This window comes from Temnothorax nylanderi, unplaced genomic scaffold (genome assembly GCF_030848795.1).
Source record: "Temnothorax nylanderi isolate EJ_2023f unplaced genomic scaffold, tnyl_v1.0 TNYL_tig0329_pilon, whole genome shotgun sequence".
NCBI lineage: Eukaryota > Metazoa > Arthropoda > Insecta > Hymenoptera > Formicidae > Temnothorax > Temnothorax nylanderi.
Genome location: NW_027249391.1, coordinates 59,738 through 86,235, shown reverse-complemented (window position 1 = coordinate 86,235; position 26,498 = coordinate 59,738). Strand labels below are relative to the sequence as shown.

Genomic DNA, 26,498 nt, shown 5'->3' with positions numbered 1-26,498 from the left:
CGAGAACTGCCTCTTATTGATAATAGTTTTGGCATTGGTAAGCACATATATATATCCGTCGAATACTCATTTTTAATTACTTTATTAGTTAACTATTTTATTCCTATTATTCATAAATCCTTGTAACTAAGAATATTCTGTATATATTATTTTGTTCCGCGAACACACTTTTCAAAGTTATCGGAGTTATCCCCATGAGCGGTCCAAAGCACATTTATTAGCAAATATTACTCTTTCAAGAATGAGATGAATTGTTAGGCGTGGTGTATTTCCTCCAATTTTTATCATTACTTTTTTCTGTAAAACAACATTAAGTATGTTATATTAATATAAAATGTATTTTTTTACCAATAAATTTGTTAATCAGTAAAATATTGAATACAGGAAATAAAAATAATAAAGGAACTAGATAAAAGAAAACTGCTAAATTTTAAAACTAAAACTTTCCAATTATTTTTAAAAATTAAAATTTAAAATTTAAAGCAAAGAAAGTACACAGATTGTTATAAAATATAAATGCTAAATAAAAAGTAATACAGTATAACTTATACATATATCTATATACGTAGCGTTTGCGGCTGCTTTCCTTGCAGTTGTAAGTGATACTACAAAAATAATACAATAACACGTATAAATACATAATAACTAATAAGTAAATAAATAAATAAATAAATAAATAAATAAATAAATAATAATCAAAAATAAATAAATAAAATCAAAAAATAATAATAACATGCAATAATTATTGCATCATTCTATCTTTATCGCTCATCAGGTGTAAAAAAGGATATAGAATAAGCAAATAGCGCTAATAGCGCGCTCCCCGAATCCAGGCCTGGGTAGCGATCATGTAACTTTTTCCCTAGAGCGGAAACGTGAAAAGTGAAAAGTTTCATGTAACTATCTCTTTCTTATTGGTGTTGAATAGAAAGAGATAAACTTTTCACTTTTCACGTTTCCGTCTTAGGGGAAAAGATATATACATGATCGATCCCTTGGTCTCAGCCTATATACACTGGGCAACAAAATTATCGCAACAAAAATTTACGTAAAAAATTTGCCCAACTTCAAATAAGCATAACTCCGCGAAAAATTGTCGTATCTGAAAGATTTTTTTTTCATTTTAAAGGGTGAAGTCTGTATTTTAAGGAACCATTGTTAGATTTTGAATTTAGCCTCCCGCTCTCCCGCCGTTCTTCCAAAAGTAAGGACGTGTTACGTCTCCAAAAATTGCATACTTTGACACATTCTACGGAGTAGAATGAATTTTTTTCGTAACTATCATGGCAACCATCGTAAAATATGGACTTTTCCCTGCAAATTAAAAAAAAAATTAAGTCTGTACGATTTTTTTTCGCCGAGTTATGGCTTATCAAAGTTACCTATGCATTTTTGTGCATTCAATCACCGCCAACATTAGTATTACCCGATGAACACTACGGGGACGTTATTGGTCGGATTTTGCCTATCGTGTGTGTGTGTGTGTGTGTGTGTGTGTGTGTGTGTGTGTGTGTTAGCAGAGATTTGGGCACACTGATTTTCATTCAAACGAGGAATTGTTACGATTTTGTCGTTTGTTTTCGAATTAACGATACAATACAGTGATTGCAATACTGTGAAGTTATACTTACAGAAGTAATGTACTGTGAAGTTACTTACTTCAGTATTACAAAACTTCACAGTATTGCAGTCACTGTATTGTATTGCTCATTCGGAACCAAAAGACAAAATCGTAACAATGCCTCGTTTGAATAAAAATTAGTTTGCGCAAATCTCTGCTAACACACACACACATACACGATAGGCAAAATCCGACCAATAACCTCCCCGAAGTGTTCATCGGGTAATACTAATGTTGGCGGTGATTAAATGCACAAAAATGCATAGGTAACTTTGATAAGCCATAACTCGGCGAAAAAAAATCGTACGGACTTAATTTTTTTTTTAATTTGCAGGGAAAAGTCCATATTTTACGATGGTTGCCATGATAGTTACGAAAAAAATTCATTCTACTCCGTAGAATGTGTCAAAGTATGCAATTTTTTGGAGACGTAACACGTCCTTACTTTTGGAAGAACGGCGGGAGGGCGGGAGGCTAAATTCAAAATCTAACAATGGTTCCTTAAAATACAGACTTCACCCTTTAAAATGAAAAAAAAATCTTTCAGATATGACAATTTTTCGCGGAGTTATGCTTATTTGAAGTTGGGCAAATTTTTTACGTAAATTTTTGTTGCGATAATTTTGTTGCCCAGTGTATATATATATACCCATTCGGCATGTTATGTTGCTGAAATATTGAAATATTCGGAAATAATGCAGAAATATTTCATTAACATTTCATTTGTAACTATGCATCTAAAATATTTCAAAAATGTACCTGCACCATGTTTTTTGTAATATTGCATTAACAATATGTCTGAAATTTTTCAGAAAGTTGTTTACAATATTTGTAAGTTTCTGTAATATTGCAAAAAAAATGTAGCAGATACAATATTTCAGAAACATTTCTAAAGCATTATAAAAGTATTATTACGTTTATTTTGCACGAATAATATTTCTGTAACATATCAAACGCAACATTGCATTTAAAATATTTGTGACAAATTTCTGAAAGATTGCGAACTAGATTGGAACTGGTATTTGGAGTTGATTATCACCCATCCGCAGTCTTCTGGTACCAAAAAAGTCGGAATTTTCTTGTGAGCGTGGCTCCATAATCTGGCGATATACATAGATCTTAAGAATTGCGGTCTTAATTCAGCTGCACAAGGAGGTATCGATGAAGCGTCAAAATTTTGTAGGTGACTTTTTTGGTACCAGAAGACTGCGGATGGGTCATAATCAACTCCAAATACCAGTTCCGATGGTTCGATGGACCTCAGATACCATCTAGTGTTAAAGACGTTGTTATTGATCAAGAACAATCTGAAGGTACAAATCTTTGCACACGCTTTCAATCTCATATTTGTTAATAGTCATTTTTAATTTTTAATGTCGTTTTTCAGCAGATATCAACGAAATCGAATCTGAGGATGATATCAATTGCGAAAGCGAAGAAGATATGCAGTACGATGAATCCGATGCAAACAGCGAAATAGAATAAGTCTACAATTTTTTATAGTATTTTTTTGTTAATAAAAAAATTATTCTAATGTTAAACATATCTTTTAGCACTTATTATATATATATAATATAGAAATTGTTATCTTATTGTCGACATAATATAATTAACAAAATAACATATCGTAGTAACGCATCGTACGGAACTAACTCGTTAAGCGCGATCGAAACCGCGCTCTTCATTACAGTCTGCCTCGACGTTGTCTTCAGTTTTTTCGTCTGCCATTTAGCACATAGCTTCGTTAACAGTTTAGTAATTATTACCAATAATTTTTAATCATGAAGCTTATCATTTTTTTTTCACAAAAGTTAACGCCGCTTTGTTGCAGTCTGCCGGCGCTTTCTCTTCCACGAAATCGTCTGCCAATAATTTTCCGCGTTTCGTAGCAACAAATACTTAACATTCCCATAATTTTTATCCCTGAGCTTTATCATTTTTTTCCTTGTAAAATTTGTCATTTTTGACCGTCCGCCCCCGCCTTAATCTTCCTAAACGCGCAGGCAGACTGGTCACTCAGTGTCCGGGAGTGCTAATGGAACCTCTCTAGCTATAAATATTTCATGTACCTTATACCTTGCATTTTTATGTAGCCAGCTCTCCGTCTACAGTGTCAAGCGCGCTGTCGGCGGCTCGGCCGCCGAGTCTCGAGCGGCAGTGGGGGAATAGGAGGCGTCGTCTCGGGAATCGGCCCGAAATGTGTAACTAGGATTACTCTAGGAAACCTCTAGCAGGGAGATAGGGTTTGGAACACGAAGAGCACCGCAGTTGCGGCGGTGTCCGGATCTTCCCCTCGGACCTTGAAAATCCAGGAGAGGGCCACGTGGCGAGTACTAAGACTCTTAGTGTTTGTCCCTTTGAAGCAGCTCGGGATGTTCCAATTACACTGAATTTTGTAAAACAGTACCGGTATGTTTAGTAATATGCATAGATATCGCTTATTATGTATCGTTTTATTTGCTTATTAAACATGAAAAACTGTTTATTGTTTTCAGCTTGATAGGTGTCATCGAAACATTCCTGGTCACTTTATTGACTACTGTCGAAAACCTTCAGGACGATGGCCGAAATGTGATGATATGCAATTAAATGTCGAAGAATGTGACGAGACAACAGTAATTACACCGATTGGGGCCATTTATATCGCGCTATGAATCTGACGTGCAGTTGAATCTAACCGATTATCTTAGAAGAGTGCAATTATGTCTATATTATAGTCCGTAAATGTTTATTTTATTATAAAATAACAATTTGCTCAGTTCTTTCATTTTATTATTTACATCTTTAATTAAGATATTATTCTTAGTTATTTATGTTAAATTGTGATGTGTATATAATTGTGACCTACTTACTACTTTTTTTTTATCGTGTGGAAATCTTCTACCACTGAGACCCAGTGGCCCCCCGTTTGACAGGGGGGAAGACCCCCTCACCCTCCGGGGAGAGGAGTAAGGGGAGTGCCGGATTCCATACATGTACATCGCCCACGATACTACATGTACGGCCTACCGGCTAAAACCACACGGTCGTCCCTCTCGGCACATCGAGAAGGGGTCCCGGGAAACGCAATGATACCATCCGGGACCACCTACTTACTACTAGATAAAAATATTTTTTAAAGATTTTTTACACAAACGTTTAAGTATAAAAAGCAGTATAACGAAATATATATATGCATATGCATATATACATACGATCAAGCTTAATCAAAATAAATATATATTTTACGATTATTTCGACGTTAATTCGATTAACATGCAAAGGAACTTGTTATACATTGCCATAGAATCCATTAATCCGGTACTTATGCATTTATTAAAAATAAGATAGTTCGCTTTTTTTTAAATCCATATATATTCATAGAACAGAGTTTACTTTATTTCCAGTGGCAATTGTAATAGCGAAGCGCTTTAAAACACATTTAGAAATGTGCCATTGTTAGAAAAAAAAAATGGAATTTTCATCTTATACCCCTTGTAAGTTCCTTTATTTAGTCAACGTTATTTTAACAAAGGACAGCATTCCATATGGATTGGCCGCCGCAAGCTTCCCTATTATGAAAATTATCGCAGGATTGGGAATTACTCCGGATTCCAATCTATAAATATATATATTAAAATCCGCGAAAAAGATACAACAATTAGCGCTATAATAATGATTCCTAACTTGATTTTCAGATGAAATCATTATTTGCCAAACGTTTAAAACATTACAGACGTGTTTCTCAAATAATTTCACGTTGATTTAAAAAGAAAAAAAAATTGGTTTTAAAATTATGTCTGCTAACTATACGCTCAATTAATTTTTATTAATTATAAATAAACTATTATTTCCTAAACTATGAAACTATATTCCTAAACTTGCCCAAACGATTCCCAAACTATTAAAATAATCAATAATAAGAAATATCAAATTTGTCTGTTAAGTATATCGAGGTCTTAAGGGGATCCTGCAGCCGTATGATTTACCGACATTATCGTTTTTCGATGGATCTTTTAATTGGCTTTATAGAATTGCAAAAATCTTTTACAGAATTAAAGTCCGCACAAAAATCTAGGGTAACAAACGCGATTTTATATCAAAAACACCAAAAAATTAAAAATATTACTTATTTGGGCACATACGCAGCTGTCACCTGACGACAATATTTGCTTAAAACAAAAATTCTGCAGTTTATACATACATAATGTTTATCATCTGCCCTTGGGAAAACATGTAGGAATAATATCGTGCAAGTAGAAGTAAGATTCAATGCGTACAAAAAAAGATCCATCGAAAAATTATTTTAGTAATGCAAATACGGATGCAGAATGACAAGAAGAGCAGCAACAGTAGTTGCCGGATCTTGCGAGAGATGGCGAGCAATCGAAAAAAGGACAGATGTTATTTCGTTAGACAAAGACAGATATAGGGAAAACAAAATTAGAAAGGTTGACATTATCGACATCGAGGAAGTTCGCTTGTCACTGCAGGATCCCCTTAACAGTGGGTGCGTTCCATTTCTCGCATGAGTGCTGGGACCGTATTCTCGAGCCTGCCCTAATGATTTTCGTATGCGACTTTCTATTTGAAAAGCATTGAATTTCGCATGCGAGTTTCATGAAAACGATTCGAGAATACCCTGGTAGAAATGTCATGCATTTTTTTAGCAGTTACTGGACAGTTATATTAACTTCTGTCTAATAACTGAGAAGTAAAACTACTTGGGATTCCAATCAAGATGTAACGCTTTTCCTTCAGTTACTGCGCACAAAAGATGCACAAAATCTGAACTCATTTACTGAACAATAACTGGACAATAAATGAACGATTGAATTGATTAATAAGCAAATCTACTGATAAAGAAATGGACAGTTTTGCTCTAGTAATATTTTATTGCTAAATGTAAAATTTTGAGGTTAATGAGAGTCATAGTGCAGGAAATCTTTCGTGCGTATTATACTAAAAGTAGCGGTATATAATATATTTTATATACCGAAGATGTTTTGCAGTATGACACTCTCATTGACCTTATTTTTATATTCGAATTGCATATAGATAAACACTTTTACATTTTTCTTCAAAAATTTTATTTTTAAGGATTAGTTTTAGTTTTACTTTTTATATCATTAATATTATTATCATCAGAATAGTCTGATGTGTTCTCATCGCAATTCAAATCTGTATTATTAATATACATTTCTGTTGTCTTTTGCTCACTTACAATTATAGCCTTATTAGTTGTCATTTCTGCAACAAAATTTTGTCCTGTCATATTCCTTATTTCCTCCAATTTCCTTTTCCTTGCTCTATGTTTTTCTACACGTTTACTCATTCTTCACGCAGTTTTAAGATCTTTTAACACTTTACGCAATTTTTTAAATTAATTTTATACAGACTGTATAATACGCGCACGTTATAAAACTGAATCAATATTACAATATGTCTTGGAAACAATGGAAACTCATTCAATGAAACTTTGTTGAGTTCTTATCCAGTTCCTGCGCAGTATTTTAACTAATAATCATCTATTAATACTAGACAATAACTGGGCAGGTGTCCACGCAAACTGCATATATTTTTACCAGGAAAACTGCTTCAGATACTGAATAAAATTCTATCAAGTTCTTGTCCATTTCCTACGCAGTCTTGTTACACAAATGAGAATGCAGTAATACTAGACAGTAACTGGAAGGGTGTCTAGGAAAACTGCATACATTTTTACCAGGGGTAGTACGATTCTGTAACTCGTTATGCGTCGTTATGTGCTCATAACGATAGTTGCGCAGCTTTTTTGAAATGACTCTCATTAACCTCAAAATTTTACATTTAGCAATAAAATATTACTAGGGCAAAACTGTCCATTTCTTTATCAGTAGATTTGCTTATTAATCAATTCAATCGTTCATTTATTGTCCAGTTATTGTTCAGTAAATGAGTTCAGATTTTGCGCATCTTTTGTGCGCAGTAACTGAAGGAAAAGCGTTACATCTTGATTGAAATCCCAAGTAGTTTTACTTCTCAGTTATTAGACAGAAGTTAATATAACTGTCCAGTAACTGCTAAAAAAATGCATGACATTTCTACCAGGGATTTATTACTAGAATCGTAAAATCCGTATTACGGATTTACCAAAATAATGAGAAAATCGCACTTTAACTATGATATTCGTAATCAGCAGCATCGCCTTCAAGTTGCTACAGAGCGATTTTTGGGAAAAATAGTCAAAATAAAATTTTCGAGTTTTTATATAGAAACTAGTAATAAATGACTCCTGTCGACCCTTAAGCGTCGACAGGAGTAAGAGTGGAGACCTCTGTCGGGTTGCTTAGCTGCGAGTCTGTATTTTATTTATTATAAATTTTTTAAGAGTCAAAATGGAAAATCCGGCTCTGTAGCGGGTTGCGGCTGATCTTACTGATTAAAACGAGCATAAGTTTAATGAGATTCGTTAATTAATTTGACGGGCAGAGGCGCCGTACGGCAAACCGGGCTCGTGCGACGACCGGCCCGCGAGGACCGGCCGCAAATGTGCATAACCTAGCTCGTTAAAATGTTGGACTCTGAGTTTGCGTTAATTAATTTAATAAAATACTTAAAAATTTACAAGTGTCCGGAAAGTACTTTATGCAAAGAAGCTATTCGACGAAAATTAGTTCAACTATATATATATTATGATTCAATGAGAGCCGAAGAGAAGAAAAGAGATGCACGAATTAGACGCAACGTTCGAAGATTTTGGATTAGACCAATTTTTAATGCCGAAAGACTTAACTTTCCTTATATTTCAGAGAGGATACTAAACACTCTCAAGATGTTAGAGCGAGAACTGATACATTCGGATGAGAGATTCATGGAGAGACCCACTTCCTTACTGCGCTGCGGTGTCTCACTGCATGATAAAAACTAATATCAATGAGTTGGCTGGACGTCGCTCAGCAGATTTATTGGGAATTGATCAGCAACATGAAAGGTAAATGCATTAAAATGTTTTATTTGTTTAAACTATATAGGATAATAACTTTTATTTCATTTTTCATCGATTTCATAATACTTTCAAAAATATTTCCATCAGCGCCACCCACTAAAAATATTATGAAATCGATGAAAAGTAAAATAAAAGTTATTGAAAAATGACTGAATATATTTTAAAATAAATAATAATGTTCCTCATAAAATGTAATGTAATACTGTAAAATATAACTCTATATTTAAATAGGCATAGTGGAGCAATTAGCCGTGAGACACAAGGTTCCATTATCCTTAGAATATAACACATACTTGGGCCATCATATAAACGTTATCATACCGCGTTTGAATATGACAATCTCGGATTTGCCTGCGGAATTTATTCAGGTAACTCATCGCTGATTAACACAGAATCTTAATTGCACCTAATTCTTACTAACACTTTCGCGATTACACAGGCACGAAAGAACAGATCCTTCACAACGACGACGGCGCTATTAACATTGAATAAACAAGAAGAAACATTGAAGAATATTGAAGAAACAATGCACGCTTGCGAGGAGATTTAGTAATGGTCCTGATTTTCGCATTATTTTTAAGAGCAATGATTAATTGTCACATACGCGCAGTAATTCTAAAATACGTAAATACATGTAAATATAGCTCCGCAATACTACAAATTAAGCATCGTTTTGGTCACGCGATTTTGTTAACGTCGTTAAATCAAACGTAATTTATTTAATCGCGCTAAATATCGAGGCATGTATCAATATTTTTCCACACAGATAGAGTTAAAGTATTATTGCTTCAATTGTAATAGATTAAATCGGATAATCGATTAAAACAGATTATTATTGGCAATTATGAAACGAACAATAGGATTTCCGTGATAGAAAAAGTCGCCATCGTCATTGCGAGTTGTTCGGCGAAAATGAACTTAGTTTTTCGAGACACCTTCCGTCCGTCGCGAAAATCAAAAGGTAACAAGAGGAACAAAGTTAAACAAAGGAAGTGTTAAACGAATAATTGTAAAGCAGCACAGGGAGCGATCGCTTAGGTACTTATTGTCAAAACCCTGAACGAAGTCACAGCAGGAGCGCGAAGAGAAACGTCAAGGAAGTGCAGAGCAAAAGTAAAACGGACGAAGCATCGTCGACGCGTGTCCGTGGTCTTCGCAGCGGGATTCTCCGGCGCGGCGACATCCTTCGCGGTCTCGTCGCGTCCGGAACTCCGCTGCGACCTCCTCGAGGAAACGGAGTCCTGATAAGATCCACCGCTGTACGTCGACGATGCTTCGTCCGTTTTACTTTTGCTCTGCACCCCCTTGACGTTTCTCTCCGCGCTCCTGCTGTGACTTCGTTCAGGGTTTTGATCATAAGTACTTATAAAAATGTCGTTTAATCAATGTACTTAAATATTAACACACGTAGATCGTTGTTAGCGAGATCGTTGCTAATCGACCCACGCTATCGATATCTTCTTCTTTATTCGTAAGGGTACTTGTTCATTTTATATTGTATCTGCCATTGTTAAAATACGGTTTATTATATAATATCTGTTGTGATTATGATCATGCCTTTTGTTTCTTTTTTTTTCACAAAATGTGCACTTTTGCAACGAGAGATGACAGCCACTCTCTCTCTCTCTCTTTCCATTTCCTCAATATACAAAATTCATCTTTATATTGATCACACAAAATAGAAACAACCGAAGGTTGGCAGCAGTTGGGAGAAAAAGGTATATAACTCTTTTCTTTGTAGTTATGCAAGCATTAATATTTCTTTAATGTTTCATGTTCAAGATATTTTTATTTCAAGATATTTTCTTGACGCTGTTTACTAAAACATTGAAATTGAGAAATTGTAAAATACACTTCGTTACTCGTAATTAATAATTACTATTATTATTATTACTAATAGCAGTATTTAACTATAATAAATTACAAAGAACCTAACCAATAGTTTATATTTTAAGTAGGAGAGACCGGGCGGAGTCGTCACCGGGGCGAAGTCGTCACTATTTTTTCGGTGCCGATTTTTAACAACAAAACAAATAATTTTAGTAAAATCTGGTATACCGTTGTAAAGATGAGTGAACCCTTGGCTACAAAATTTATAAATATATTTCTCCCCTATAGGTTTTAATAGATAACGATGTAAATCACTGTATAACAGCATTTTCTATGTTAAAAGAGTCTTTTTTATGCTAATATACAAAATAAATTGTTCAGATATTAATTAAGAATGTATATCCGTTATGTCAAAGTAGAGGGATAAAGCTGAAATTTACAGAGATTGTGCACTTATATATCCCAAAAACCTGTGTTAAATTTGCGATCGATTGTCTGACCCGTTTCTGAGATCTGCTTTAAAAGTTACAGAAATTGTATATATATAGATATACTTCCCATGTAAATAACATAATATGTATCTCTGCTCCTGTACAGTAAAAATAAATGAAATTTTTATGGTACACTTCTATGACATCGAGAATTGCAATTACGGTTTTTTAAGATTTTCTGGTTATATTTTTTTTCAATTTTTTAATGATTTATTTAAACAATATCAAGTACAAAAATGGGACAAAATTGCAATTTTTACGCTTTTTCTGTCCCAATAATACCATGTTGCTTATGAATAATTTCTGAGATTAGCTCTACACTGTTTAATCAAGAAAACAAAATTATACTACATATAGCTATAGCGACATATATCTTTAACTGGAAAAAGTAATCGCTAATTAATAAATTAATATATGAATTTTTCATTATTAATATCTGAAATTAGTTTTTACTATTAGATCAAAACCGATTTTATAATAAATCGTTAATTAAAAGAAAGTAATTTGCTTACTGATACATTTTCCATGATAAATACAGGCTGAAGACAGACCACGGTCGTGTGTATACGATGCTAGAAATTGCTCCGAGATCTCGAACCGAGAAAAACTTGACCAATCATATTTAAATAATTCGGCAATTGACCAATGCGATTGGTTAATTCTTTCTCCGTCCGAGATCTCGGAGCGATTTCTAGCATCGTAGACACAAGGCTTTATAGCGTTTTTCACTGGCAGAACTGGTGGCAGAACACATTTATTCTGATTCACAACGTTTCGACCATAATTTGGTCCTTCTCAAGTGAGATATTATAAATATAATTATACGCAACAATTATACATCATGCGTCGCCAGACGTTGTGTCCTGGGGGTCGATTCTGTATCTTAGGACGAGGTGAAAATTACAAAAGTGAGGAAATTCAACATTAGTACAAGATTAGAATAATACTAATTAAAATAATATTCATAACAAGATATATTAAATTATTAATACTTTATTTTCTTACCTGTCTGAAAGTAAAAATAATTAGATTCGGTTATAGCAATATTTTCATATCCTTTAACGCAGGGATGAGTGATGATGGTATCACTTTCGCATTGTTGTTCGCATATGCCGCATACATACATTATAAAACTCTGAAAATATATTTAAAACTATATAAAAACTATTTATTTCTCGATATTTTGTTTTAGTTGACCGTGTTTGCATTTTATAGGTTTGCATAACATTTATAGATTATAATTTTATGCAATGCGAACACATGCGAAGTACTTAAATTAAAGTATAAGAATTCTTTGACTATAACTGGCAATTTAATTAAACAAGTCAACACGTCGTTTCGACTCTAATTCGAGTCCTTTTCAAGTATATACATATTCTTACAAAGCAATTAGTCACGACAATGTGCCTGCATGTCAGATGTAATGACTAAAAAGAAAACCGAAATTGTTTACGTTACAAATAATTATGGTTAATAAAGGAAAGTCATAACTTACATGCTTTGTGCGTTGTAATCAAACGATCAAACAATTGCAATCAAACGATCAACCTCCAAAATGACACTGAGAATTTGCCAGCAATATACGACAAGTTATTATAGCGGCGGCTACATAGTCGCCCTCTATTTGTCATAAACTATATTGTTTATTACATATTGCTCATTGTGTTTTCCGTAACCGAGGCGTGCAGACGTGTTTCCTGACACAATCGATTTTTACTTATTTTAATAACTGCCCATGTTCTATTTCTTTACAACGCACAATGCATGTAAGTTATGACTTTCCTTTATTAACCATAATTATTTGTAACGTAAATATATTTTCAGTTTTATAATGTATAACATAATGTGTAACAATGCGAAAGTGATACCATCATCACTCATCTCTGCGTTAAAGGATATGAAAATATTGCTATAACCGAATCTAATTATTTTTACCCTCAGACAGGTAAGAAAATAAAGTATTAATAATTTAATATATTGTGTTATGAATATTATTCTAATTAGTATTATTCTAATCTTGTACATTTATTTGATAAAGCTGATGGTGAGGTTGTAGAAAAAGGTCAGAGTGATATAAGTATCGAAATTATAAGACAAAATATTGACACAAATAATGATAACAGTACTGTAATCACAATTGCAACAATGGAGGAAATTTTAATAGCTGCTGTGCAAGAACGTCCTCCCTTATGGAATTATAAAGATTTATCATCGGCACAACGCACGAAAGCAATTAAAACCAAACTGTGGCAAGAAATTGAGGATCTTTTCAATCCTAACAAAGAAAAAAGTATTGATCAAATTATATTAAACACTCTCTCACTATTTCCTATTTGATTTATTCAGGAGAGCCTATACTTAGTTTATTATTAAAAAAATTAATTGTGAACTTTGTTTCAGAGCAATACCCTGTCGCAGCTTTGAAAACGAAGTGGAAGAACTTATACGATACATATCGAATATATCTAATAAAAGAAAAAGGCAAAAGTGGACAAGCTGCAAAAAAGAACAAGCCATGGCGATTTATGGAGCAAATGAGCTTTTTAAAAGATATTTTTAATCTTGAAATTAGGAAGTAAGTAAATAATTAATAGTTTGAAAATAAAAAAGCAGTTCTAACAATATATACAACTATTATATTTTTCAATGTAGCACAGTCAGTAATTTAACGCTACCTACACCTACACCGGAAGACACTTCCTTCAACGATGATTTACATTCTGAACTCGGTAATCTCCATAATTCTTCTGAGGATAATGAATTAAATAAAGGTTTGTATATTTTATATGTAAAAATATTGAGAAATTTTAATTAATTATAAACAAATAATTGAAATAAATGCATCTATAAAATAGACTTATATAACAATAACTTTTTTTTAGGCAACAAGAAACGGAAAGCCGATGATGCAATTGAAAGAATTGCAAAAGCAGCAAAAACAGAAAAAGAATTGAATAAACCTATTTCTCCTCCTCAAATCTTAGAACAACCGCTCTTACCCACGCCTGAATTAAAAGAGAAAAATGAAATCAGTTTAACAATTACTTATTTTTGTTTAACAATAGATCAAAAATTGCGAAACTTACCTCCGAAAAAAGCAAATATAGCGATGTTCAAACTTCATGAACTTCTTTTTAAATTTGAAAATGAAGATGATTAAGATGATTTTACGTAAGCAAACGATTGGTTTTTTAAATTGCCACACTGTCAAGCGGTAGAAGGGAGGCAATTCGAACATCTGCTATAATCATTACCAAATACGCGCGCGTGCACACACGCACACACACAGCAGAGAGGGTTTGGAGTCAATAAATACTACGGGAGTGACGAACCGTAGGGTCCTTATCCCTGCTGACACACACACACACACACAGACACACACGCTGTTCCTCCTTAAAGTTATTCTCCCGCCTAGTTGCTTTAGCGATTATCCGCTCGGAGTAATCTCTTTTCTCATGCCTCAGTGAAATCCAACATAATAGTTATTTTAAATTAAACGAATTATATTTCCAATAATGCCCTATTAAACATCAATTAAATCGACGGAATCGACGGAACAAGCTGGTTATGGAATCAGTAAAATCAAACGTCCTAAAACCTTAAATAACCTTAATCTTATTTCAATGGCGGTATCCTTATTTTCCATGCATAAATTCTTGTCTCTCTACCCCGCGAACATCTCTTTATATTTTATTTTTAATTGCGACTTAATTTAGTTTCAAATACACATATACACCACACGCACACTTAATTAAACCATTATGTAATTCAATGCCGATCTCGATGTAATAATAGCGGGCAGGATGTCCATTTCCAAATAGGTCTCCCTTAAAAAATCCTGCCCGATCACCCCCGCACTCTTGTAACACCCGCGATGAATACACACATTCACATACACTCTATCCCTAAATCTATCTTAAATGTTTTCAATCTCCCGTTTAATTTGCCTAGTTCTCATCTATTGTAATATCGACAGTTTACTTAACTTAAATTTATAATAAATGTTTTATTTATGTTAAATATAAATTTCCATTTATTTATAATCTAAGACCTCACCTACTACACCTCCACCTCTCGAAATCGCATGAGGTCCGATCCTAAGTTAAAGGGATTAAATTCCCTGACTTAAAAGAGGACCGACGATCGCACCGCTCACGGAAGACGTCCCAGCGTCCCTACGGACGTTGACCCTTCCTGAGCCATTGAAAGTGCGTTCGACTCGCGCCACGCACCTCAGAGCGTGTACTTGCGAGCGACATTTGCAAGTATCTGGTTGCGTCCTTACCCCTACCCTTCTGGTTAGCCTTTCCTTCGCTTCCCAGTTTTTCTTATTCTAATCCTGGGGTTGGACGTAACACCGTTGTAAAGATGCAATGAGTGAACCCTTGGCTACAAAATTTATAAAGATATTTCTCCTTTATAGTTTTTAATAGATAACGATGTAAATCACTGTATAACAGCATTTTCTATGTTAAAAAAGTCTTTTTTTATGCTAATATATACAAAATAAATTGTTCAGATATATTAATTAAGATCATATAGTATGCAATATCTCGCCAAATTCACGATAATGCAAGGGCACAAGCTGTAACATAAATTGACATTGACATTTGATATTTGTTCAATCAAAATTAATACTTGTTTTTCTACATCACTCGCTCTCGCGCTCGCGGTCACTTCGCGAACGTTTTTGTGGTCCTTCGAGCCGGTACGGTATGTATGTACATGTAGCAACACTAATATGTATATGAGCTATAGTACACATATATAACGAATTATTTCATGTAATTTCCTACATTATGCTTTCGCTTAATTCTCAATACCGGTCGAGACGAGTGCCGGGATTACGCGCGCACGTATATACACTATATACTATGTACTTTTTCTTTATAAATTCATAATTAAATTAATAAAATAATAATTACACATATTATCACAATCCTATTATTACAATTCTATTATCACAATCTATGTGCTATCAGTATGCTACATACTATCTCCTTATCTCATTATCTTTCCCCTCTCGGACTCCAAGGTTACCTCGTAAAAACGAAATTATCTCCAGTATTGATTGTTGCCAATTTAATTTTTGAAATGGAATGCATGGAGCGGACAAAATATTTCAATTCACACGATGCGATAAACATGCTTCGAAGCCGATAAAAAAAAATACGTATCTGTTATTTTTTGCCACTCTAAAACATCCAAAGCCCATCAAAATCGGTGAGGGACAGTTCCAAACGTTCTCTTGCAATAAATATGTAGAGGCTCAGTATATAAAAAATTCAAATTAATTTAGGCAATAAGAGCCGAACGTGGTATTAAATCGCTAAAATTTATTATACAAAGTTAATTAATATGTCAAAAATACATCACGATTAATATGTCAAAATTACATCACGTACACTGAAAAAAAAATTTGCTTACTTTTAGTAAATATATTTACTAAAATTAGATTTACTTAATTTAAATAAATAATGTTAAAATGTAAAACTTATTAATTTGACTATAGTAAACTAAAGCATTAAAATCAGAAAATGTTTTCTTCTTGAAACGTTTACTTGAATCAAATTCAGGTTTACTATATTACAGTGTAATAGTTATTGAAATATAGTAAATGAATTTTTAAAATACTAAATCCGAATCTTTTAATTTTAGAAATGGCACTTTAATAAATATTTACTTAATTTCACGTTTCCAAAGTTATAAAAATAATAAATGGAGTACTTATAAGAAATAAATATTTTCTTTAGTGCAATTTATTACATTTAAGGAAACGCATACTGAAATAAAGTTAATATATTCGACAAAAAAAGGAAAAGAATATTTTATTTGTAAGCATTTTTAACTCGACGGAATCCTATAAGTTCGCAACGACGCGCGACGCTGCTAGGTGGCGTATGATGGGAAACGTTTCTCAAATTTAAAATATATCCAACCATAATATATAAGCAGACTCCCTGCGAGGCGAAAACCACAGAGTCCACTGTCGTAAGACTCGTATATATATAAGTGGAAGAATCCCTTCTCTCTCTCTACAAGGATATCTCTTGGCGCTTGGACGCCAATTTATATATGTTTTAGAAAAAATTTTTAAAGTTTTTACTTATAGGTAAAAATAATTTATAGAAAAATTATTTTTTTAAATTAAATAAATATTATTAGAAAATTGTTAACTTATAAAACATAAGATTCATATCTCTATAAATATTGACTATATTGTATACAAAATACTTCTTAAAGTTTATGAATTCTTTATTTAATGAAAAAATGCATTTTGTTGAAAGTAATAAATATAATTAGAAAATTACTAATTAGTAAAAAATAAAAATTATATTTCAATAATTATTAACTGCATTGTAGTAAATACTTGTTATAATTAATTAATTATTTCCTTTATAAAAGAATTATGTTGTTCAAATAAATACATACAGTTTCTTATTTTAAAAAAACGCGTTCACAGTTGCATGCAAACACGCGATTTACTAAAATTAAGCTAAATTTTTTTTATTTTAGTAAATTTTTTTCTCAGTGTACGTTTCGACCCTTTTTGGGGTCATCCTCAGCGCATTGTCTAAACATTAAATTACATATACCTATATATAAACAAGACCTTCTTTTTCCGCAAACCTCTTGTCGAAACCGTTACTCCTAACAATCGTTTGGGCAGATGCACACTCCAAAGCCTCTCTAGGTATATCCTCGTGTGTGATTTCCTGGTTTGAGCGCCAGGAAATTTGATTATGGAGTATCTCGTCATGGCTCGATTGAAAAGATACAATTAGTGAAGTCATTGTTCGTCTAAACGTCGACGAGACACATTCTGTTCCACCGCTTACACGGACATCCGTGCAATTCTTGATAATAATTGCGATCAGATTTAACTAATGACTTCACTAATTGTATTTGGCAACCGATGCATCTACATCTACGTTATTGATCGTTTCAATATAATTTTAGCAATACACAAAGTGATTATGCGGAAATGATTGCTTGATTACGGATGCGCTTAATTTTAATATGCGAGCAAGCTCTCACATCGAAAGAGGGAGTAAATTTTTCAATAAAATTAGCTAACTTTTAACTCCGGTTGATTTTCTTTATGTCTTTGTTGCAATGTGTGCAAACAGATATACTTAATTGCCAAGATTGTCAGATTTGTTCAAACATCGCGCGCACTTGTTGTTATGGAAACGGCTCCGGTTCGGATCGATATCTGGAGCAGTGGTGTGATTTCGAGCCGTCACACGAATAGACGGAGCGTCTCTGTGTAAGTCGAAGGGGAAAAACGCCGGTGTGCTCGGGCTTCGAAATCGCACCACTGATTTAAAGCCGACTTCTCCGAAAAATGACTCGGAGTCAGAGAGGAAAAATGATTTGGATCATCGTATAACGCTGAAATTGTTCGCAAATTTAAACTTGGTCATGGAAAACATAAATTATAAATAAATAAAGCGCGCGTTTTATGCGCGCGCTGACACTAATTAGCTTCATCCAACTAGAGATTTCATTTGGTAATTCTCATTCCGAAGTATGTTGAATATGATAACATTTCGTGATTCGCAATCGATAAGTTCGTGATTTGGGATGCCGGTCCGGAGAGACTCTCTCGCATCTATATGTTTGAAACTCGGAGCTTATCAATTTTTCGAAATACATACAGTGGCATAATCGCGACCTAATTTTACTACATCTCGACACAGGTTCCGACGCATCGTGAGTCTGGTGTACGCTCCGTCGCAGATTTCTTTGATGTAATCCGCATTATAGAGGATTTCTGAGAGAACGCCGACGATCGTCTACTATGTAACGAGCCATGCCAACTTTTAAACAACCTTCTCCTATACATAAAAACTGATAAAGGATGGCTATGAGAGTCAGACGCAGTTATCGGTGCGTAAAAAATCCAATTAACTGATTTATTCAACAGTGTATATATTCGGATTTTTTACGCACCGATAACTGCGTCTGACTCTCATAATAGCCATCCTTTATCAATTTTGCTTCCTCATAGAAGAAGCTTTGCTTTCGTAAATTTCGTATATGAACCTTTGATTGCGTATAAAGTTGGGTCTAGTCAACCAAATTTAAATGAATTATATATGAAATAGGAGTAGAAGAAACTAAAGAAAAGAGGAGTCTTAGAGAAGGCAGGTATTGAGCTGTCGTCTATCGCGTTCGATATAAGTCTTATTTATTTGCTCTTTAAACGCGGGCAACGTTTCGTTTGATGTCTGAAGCAAGAGTGTTCGCAAAAGCGATCTGAGTAACGACCCATGTTCTGAAAATAGCCGAAATTTTACGAATAGAAATAAGATTGTCATATACAGACCGTTACCGAATAATATAATACAAATATACTAAGGACAGTAAATACGAAACAGGAGCGTTCAAAAATATTTTCTTACGTTTTTAATCAAATTATTAATTAATGAAAACTAGTTCCTAATTTTTTCAGCTACACGATTGAGATGAACTAGCAATTGTCGTGGATTAAATTTTCATAAAATATTTTTAAATTTTGGCCAGCTTTATAGGTGCGACATTCGATAATAATAGTAAAATTTTTTCAGACGACACATGTTCGGACAAAAAAATTCTGATAATCCGTCTTGAATAAAGTGAGTTATTGTTAAATTGTTTACTTTTTCAAGCTGTTTTGACGATATTAAATATGACTTATTTACGTCATTTTCGCAAAGAGAACTTATCAATAAATGCGCAATATATCGACCGCAACTATATCGGTAATCTCATTCATTACAAAATAAATTGTTGCCTATAATCTGTCTGATTTTAGATATTGCTTTGGCATAGCAGGATCTACAAATCTTTTTCGTAATGTATTTTTGTCAGGAATATGTTGTTGAAAATATTTTTTATGAAATAATGGAAAAATATTGTTTAATTTATTCAAAGGAATGTTTGAAACGACTAAAGCTTGATAAGTCTTCGTTGAACTCTTCGCTTGTTATTCGGTCCGTTTAGAAACATATTTTAAGCGCTGGCTTAAAGTTTGATAAAGAACAGTAGACTTCTTAACGATGTCCTGGAGGTACCGTCCCAACCAAAAGTATGCAGGAAATATTAAAAACACCGATATATTAATTCTTCAGGGATCCAAAGACAAAAAAAATGTATATAAATAGTTACGGCATATCTAATAGAATGTAAAAGACGTAGATTTAGTGACTGTAAATCTTAAACTGTTAGTTTTTGAACAGCAGCTGCTTGAAAATTGATTGGGGTCAAATTGACCCCGTGTGACAAACGTGTTCGAAAAAAGAGGTGTGACAACCGAAAGTTAAAATAAATTTGAAACACATATGGTGACCTAAGGCTTTACACTTATGTGAATTTATTAATTATGTAAAGCCACCCTCCTTTTTTTTATTTATTTCGCCAAATTTATGCACGCACGGGGATCCTTCAGGCACCCTCTTTACTAGTAGTTTCGTTCACCGGTGTGTATATACACGTGATTCCACAGGGAAAATATCGATTTTCCTTCGCTGTCCCACCTAATCCAGACGTAACACCTGATTTGTATATAACTCTGTTAGAAGAGAGTTACTGAATGCGTACCGGTCTAAATCGTCTCTATAAATCGTACCTCATTAATATTTCATATTATTACTTAACATAAAAGCAACATTTAGTAACAAAACTATGAAATAAATAAGAAATGAGTAATATAGACAAAACAGATTACGTCTTGTTTTGTGCGTGCTAACAACATTTAAAAAATTCAGGTACAACTGATGTAAACTTTTGATCAATTTATATAGCTGATAATAATGTAATCATACAATTTTATTATAAATTTTTATATTTTCATAAAAGAAGGTTTATTGTAGAATATTTTACATTCTTTGCATATTATATATATGTATATTTGTGCAATTATTATAAAAATTAGATCAATATTTTTATAAAATCTATCAAGTTTCTTAAATCGTACCATCATAAGATTTCTTTTATCGTGCCTGTACGATCTAGGAACTCGTGCTGTATATATCATGTGCACGCATCACTACGTTACGTCGTGACATAATTTAGATTTTGTTAACACGACAAAGACGTCCTTATCTTTTCATTGTTGTGATTTATTGATTATTAAGGATTTAATCCTTTTTTAAATAAATTATTATAGTAAAATAGGTGTAGTTAGTGATTCCTTTCATTAATCTTATATTTTTAATTATTTTTATAAGTCGATACCGCCGGCATTTGCGTAACCTGATGTGCACCACGGGGAGAAGTTATAGTCCGTCGAATTTTGCACATCATGTATGTGTATGTGTATGTGTATGTGTATGTGTACGTTTACGTGTACGTGTACGTGTATGTGTACGAAGTGTACGTGTGTACATGTAGAGGTTTTTTTTTAGTAAGAAGTGTCGTCATCTCTTCCGCCGTATCACCTCGCGCAATCTTGATCTCATATTGATGTATTTTTTTACATCAACAGATTGTAGAGGCATTGCGTCAAATTTGGAATAAAATTTCTTAATCTGATGTAAAAAAAATTATTTGGCGAGAATTCATCCACGCAAGTCGTTCGTATTTTAAGAAAAGCGTCTTTGACTCACCTAATCCATCATCGACGTTCTCATCCGCCCATTAGTCCAGTCAAATTAGACATTTGAGCTCGGAAGTGAAGCGGGATCAGTGAAACCTTTTTAGGGTTGTTGGGGGGATGTAGAAGAGCTTATTTCTGAGTTGTCGGGTTAATCGGACCGATGGGTTTTTAAGGGGGGGAGGGGGAATGAAAAATTTTGTTTTTTCGCAATAACTCGGCGAATTTTGACCGTACATGATTTACTAACCCCTCATTTTGTACTCAGAAAAGAGAGATAAGCGAAATACGCGCCGAGTCCCGAGCACTCGACTCGACACGCGCCGCCGCGCCGTCGCCGGCGACGATCGGCCACGCGTTAAAAGCGCGACTTCCAGAGGCTTCCCTGGGCTCAATTTTTAACGAATCTGAACGACTGACCCCTCATTTTGTAGGTCTCTTCAAGCCCTACAACTTTGTCAGTGGCGACACATTTCTATCTATTAATGGAAACGAGATAAACGCAAAAAACCGCGACAAAATACATTTTTTCCCACTTTCACCGGCTAGAACTCGACAAATATTGATTTTAGGTTAGGGTCTTCACGAAATGAATTGTAGGGCTTTAAAAGAGCTACAAAATGAGGGGTTAGTCAATCATGTACGGTCAAAATTCGCCGAGTTATTGCGAAAAAACGAAATTTTTCATTCCCCCTCTCCCCCTTAAAAACCGATCGGTCCGATTAACCCGACAACTCAGAAATAAGCTCTTCTACATCCCCCCAACAACCCTAAAAAGGTTTCACTGATCCCGCTTTACTTCCGAGCAAAAGGCTTTTTTTTGTCTAATTTGACTGGACTACATGAACGATGATCGGATGCAAGGCCGTGTTATGCGACGCCTTTTCGTCGTCGTAATTTTTACTCTGGCTCGTTATGCGTCTCGTACATGTCGATAATTCCACACATGGATTTCGCCGGCGAACCGCGGCGACGGCGACGCTGATTCGCGTTAATCAATTCACCGGCGCGGCGTACCCGATCTGACCAGCATCTAAGAAATGAGGGACGATTGGGACGATCAGGGTCGCTCGATCGTTCGATCGATCGGTTGCGATAATAGTTTGGAATTTATGACTATCGGTACCATTCGCCTCACCTCAAGATACGCGTACGTGCGTAAAACGAGCTCCTCGATCGATGTCACATCGTTCGTACGAAAGGGAACTTTTGATTAGAATTATGTCAATTTTTGGGCGAACCAAACCCAGGAAACCTAGTCTAGTAGCACATTCTGAAGATTAATTCAATGTGATCCAAGATAATACAGTCACCTTCATAGTTTTACAAAGAGAAAGATTACATTCGAGATGCATTTTAGACACAAGCAAAAGTATTAAATTTACTGCTTTGTTCCTGAAACTCTTAGTTTTTTATTTTTTATTAACATCGCTCGATTTCATGCTTCTTTTTATAAATTTTCTAATTACGTTATAAAATATGTATAAAATAATGTCATATCAAATATTATAATAATTATACAATTATAACATTTGATTTGTAATGTATCTCCCTTTTTTAAGTGCTTTTTTACGTGCTTTGATTACGATGATTCAATAAGATATTGCTTTTAAATCCTTCCGTCCAGTCTTTAATGGAATGCATTCCTTCAAAAATTGTGTCTCGCCGAGTCCTATACAGAAGACGGTGGAGAGAGATCTCGATTCGCGACCACGGAATTCAGAAATCGCGATACGCGAATATCACTTTCTCCGGCGCGACGGAAAATAACGCCCGAGGGTTATACCGGGGTCGACGGGGGAAGGGGGGTACCACGAGAGGAGTTGAGGGCTTGAGGGTACACGAGGGAGGCCGATTACGGTGGGTGGTAGTCGCGCCGCGCCGGGTCGTGCCGGGTCACGCCGCGCGCCGGGTCGAGAGCGGCAAAGGAGAGGGACGGCACGACGGCAGCGGCGGCAGAGGGGTGGCCCCAGGCAAATTATTCGCATTCAAACGATTCCGTTTCAATATCGGGTCGATGCCTAGAAACAAAAGAAGAGCTGGGAGATGCTGCTTCCAGCTTTCGCTTTGCGCACGCGCGCTCTTCCTCTCCTTTTGATCTTCTTTCTCTTGTTGTTCTTGTTGTACCGTATATTCTTTTTTATTCTTGCTCTATCATCTAACTCTGACAATTTAACCGCCCGAGTGGAAAATATCGGAAAATATCATGGAACGGAAAATATCGCAACTTCCTTACTTTTTGCGCCGAGAGCTTTTAGCAGCTTTGATTTTGTCTTTCGGCCATTATCATGTATAAGTATAGTATATAGAAAGCTGCCTCGTGCGCGCAAACGGTAGCACGGTGAGGACGCGGTGGAGAGCTTCGCTTCCACCTCCCGGAAGGTGTCCCCATTCCGCCGCTAGTAGAAACACTCCGTCATTCCCCTTCGGGAAACAGTGGTGGGAATGCGGTAGGGATGGCTCTCGTGCTGCATAAAAGTGTGTGCCGTATACGTATAGCGCTCTCAGTTCACATGTACACGACACACACTTCTGTACGGCACGAGAGCCATCCCCACCGCATTCCCACCACTGTTTCCCGAAGAGGAATGACGGGGAGTTTCTACTCGCGGCGGAATGCGGACACCTTCCGGGAGGTGGAAGCGAAGCTCGAAAATCTCGACCTGAGTGTTGACCTCTCCAGTGTACGGACTACCGCTGTGAGTGTGTTGTGTGAGTGACGTGTTGTGCCCGTAGCCGCGAAGGAGAGACTTTGTCGGGATGTAGGCGCCCAAAGGGTTAGTCGTGCCGGGCCTGTAACGGTGAGGTTTTTTCACACCACCGGTGGCCGGGGCATTCTTCCTCGCAGCTTTAGTGGCCTTTGACTCGTACGTGCTCACGCCTTTGATCGATTCTGTATCTGCTTGTAAATAAATAGCGTTCTTGGTGTTACTAAATCGGTGTTTTCATTTGCTTGGAAGTTCGCGGAAGCGAGCGCGAGTGAATAAAACAATAAACGTGAGAGCGAGCCGCGCGAGAAGCGCATATTTTGTGCAAATTGCCCGCTTTCACGTTTATTGATTTAGTCACTCGCGCTCGCGAATAAGAACACGATTTAATATAACACCACCACCATGTTATTTATTCACAAACTCAAATTTAACGGCACGGCGCAACAATACAAACGAATTCTCTTGCTAAAACCATTATATGAAAAAAATTAAAACGTTCTCGAAGGTATCCGGCGGCGCGAAGGGTACGTGGCAATAACAAGGGCGGCAAAGGGTGAAAAGGGTGTGCGGAGTAGTAAAACAGAATTAAGCGAAAAAGGAAACTGCGGTACGGCAAAGCGTTGTTATAATTGTGGCCTGAGGAATCACGTAAATTCAAATTATATCCAACAAAAAAGAGAGGTATTAAATGCTTTGGGTATATATAACGAGTAGGAATGTGCGATTTTGCGATATATCGCTAGCACCGCAATTTTTTTCTTGAATCGCAATGCGATATGCAATTTAATTTTTAATCGTAAAATCGATAGTGAAATAGGCGTTTATTAGGAACTCTCTACAATTATCGGAAACACGTCTATACGTCAAGAAAGCCGGGACTGTCGGGAGAGAAGAGAACCCTGTCTACCCGTTGCCAAGCAACCCCGTGCTAAAGACGCCGCACATCTTCCTTTAATCGCAGCGCGATTCAGGGCAAAGCGACCAGGGTGTAAGGCTGATAGCAGAGAACGAAACGTAGGCTCTTATTACGTAGTCATAAACGTAAAGCAAGGCAGAGAAAACCGTATATATATTCGGTATATTTACCTATATTGTTAAAACTAGCAACTTCTCTATCGAATGCGTTATTTCAGCATATGTACTTATCTTTCATAGTTTTTCAGATTTTAGAATGTATTTTTTGTAGGACACAACTCTCTTGCAAATCTATTAGAAGAAAACAATCTTATTTCTCTTATATCTTACATCGTTCGAAATGCGATCAATGCAAACTATAGCATATGGGTGTTAATAATTTTAATAATTGTAATTAAAACATTAAACAATTAAAAACAAGTGATAGCATTGAATTATTTCGTCTTTAAATTAGAGATGTGTAAATGTAATAGTGAAGTATATAAATGTGTGTGCGCACACACACAAAATTTGCGGGTGTTACATGAGTTCAAAAATAAAAATCTTTACTTGCAAAGCAATCAAAGAAGCTTTTGTGGATTTCTTTCTTCAATAGCGCCAGGATTATATGGACTATATAAGAAAATAACCACCCTTATTTCTGTCGTACACGAATTTTAAAGAACAAACTTTGACACACTTTAAGAATAAGCCTTCAATTAAAAATTGTTTGCGATACTTGATCACACATTGCAAGGAGATAAAGTAATAATACGTTCGCATGATACAATCATATGATATGTTCTGCGCCCCCGTGCTTTCACACCCTCGGATATCCTATACTAACAATGAGATGAAATCTCATAAAAGCCGAGCATCATTGATCGTTACCGGACAGATTCATTCTTTGAAATGAAATGAATAGGATGGATAAAAGCAATGGCCACATATACCTAATCTGATTCCTTATAAAGAACTCTAGTTAAAGATTTTAGTGCCAAGTCAGTTCTTGTTCTATTTTTATTATTTTATTATATTTATTTATTTCGTCAGTTGTTTTTTTCTAGCAAAATAGAGTTTACTAGGAAAACAAGAACTGACGAAATAAATGCCTGGTTCTTGGCTAAATACTTTCGAAGGGTGCCTCGTATCCAGGAAAAATAATATGTGATATATATATAACATCCCTTGCGCCGCCATCGATAACTTTAGTATTGCGTCTTGGCTTGTAGGTTTTTCTTTGTTAGACCTAACCTGATGTGACCCTCTTTAAGCCTCGGCGCGAACGCGGGAAGATGCTGGATTTGCCATACATAAGGTACCTCATTAAATTTTAATCTTTTGACAAGGGAACGTCGGATTTGTTCAACACATCAAATATTTCCTCGTGTCCATGAGACGGTGT

General features: G+C 35.2%; 2 protein-coding genes and 2 long non-coding RNA genes across 5 annotated transcripts in view; 3 read left to right on the top strand and 1 right to left on the bottom strand.

Annotated features, from left to right (window-relative positions):
* Nucleotides 1–26,498, bottom strand: part of LOC139781315 (KAT8 regulatory NSL complex subunit 2-like) — a 53,858-nt gene that overhangs the window by 6,729 nt on the left and 20,631 nt on the right. The window lies entirely within an intron of this gene.
* On the top strand, nucleotides 3,737–4,382 carry LOC139781318 (uncharacterized). Its single transcript, XR_011720488.1, has 2 exons — nucleotides 3,737–4,030; nucleotides 4,117–4,382. It is a non-coding gene; the product is annotated as an uncharacterized lncRNA (long non-coding RNA).
* On the top strand, nucleotides 7,923–11,041 carry LOC139781320 (mutS protein homolog 4-like). 2 transcript variants are annotated; one of them, XM_071720178.1, is made up of 4 exons: nucleotides 7,923–7,938; nucleotides 8,392–8,573; nucleotides 8,820–8,956; nucleotides 9,028–11,041. In XM_071720178.1, the coding sequence occupies exons 2-4, from the start codon at nucleotides 8,516–8,518 to the stop codon at nucleotides 9,136–9,138; spliced, it is 306 nt and encodes a 101-aa protein (XP_071576279.1). In that variant the 5' UTR covers nucleotides 7,923–7,938; nucleotides 8,392–8,515; the 3' UTR covers nucleotides 9,139–11,041. The 2 variants fall into 2 exon arrangements, with proteins under 2 accessions (XP_071576279.1, XP_071576278.1); XM_071720177.1 differs by lacking the exon at nucleotides 7,923–7,938 and having other exon boundaries at nucleotides 7,957–8,573.
* On the top strand, nucleotides 13,311–14,935 carry LOC139781329 (uncharacterized). Its single transcript, XR_011720501.1, has 3 exons — nucleotides 13,311–13,484; nucleotides 13,562–13,680; nucleotides 13,792–14,935. It is a non-coding gene; the product is annotated as an uncharacterized lncRNA (long non-coding RNA).

Coding starts and splice junctions, on each gene's coding strand:
- LOC139781320 (XM_071720178.1), top strand. CDS start 8,516: ATGAGTTGGCTGGACGTCGCTCAGCAGATTTATTGGGAATTGATCAGC. Junction 8,574..8,819: donor ATTGATCAGCAACATGAAAG/GTAAATGCATTA, acceptor ATATTTAAATAG/GCATAGTGGAGCAATTAGCC. Junction 8,957..9,027: donor TGCCTGCGGAATTTATTCAG/GTAACTCATCGC, acceptor GCGATTACACAG/GCACGAAAGAACAGATCCTT.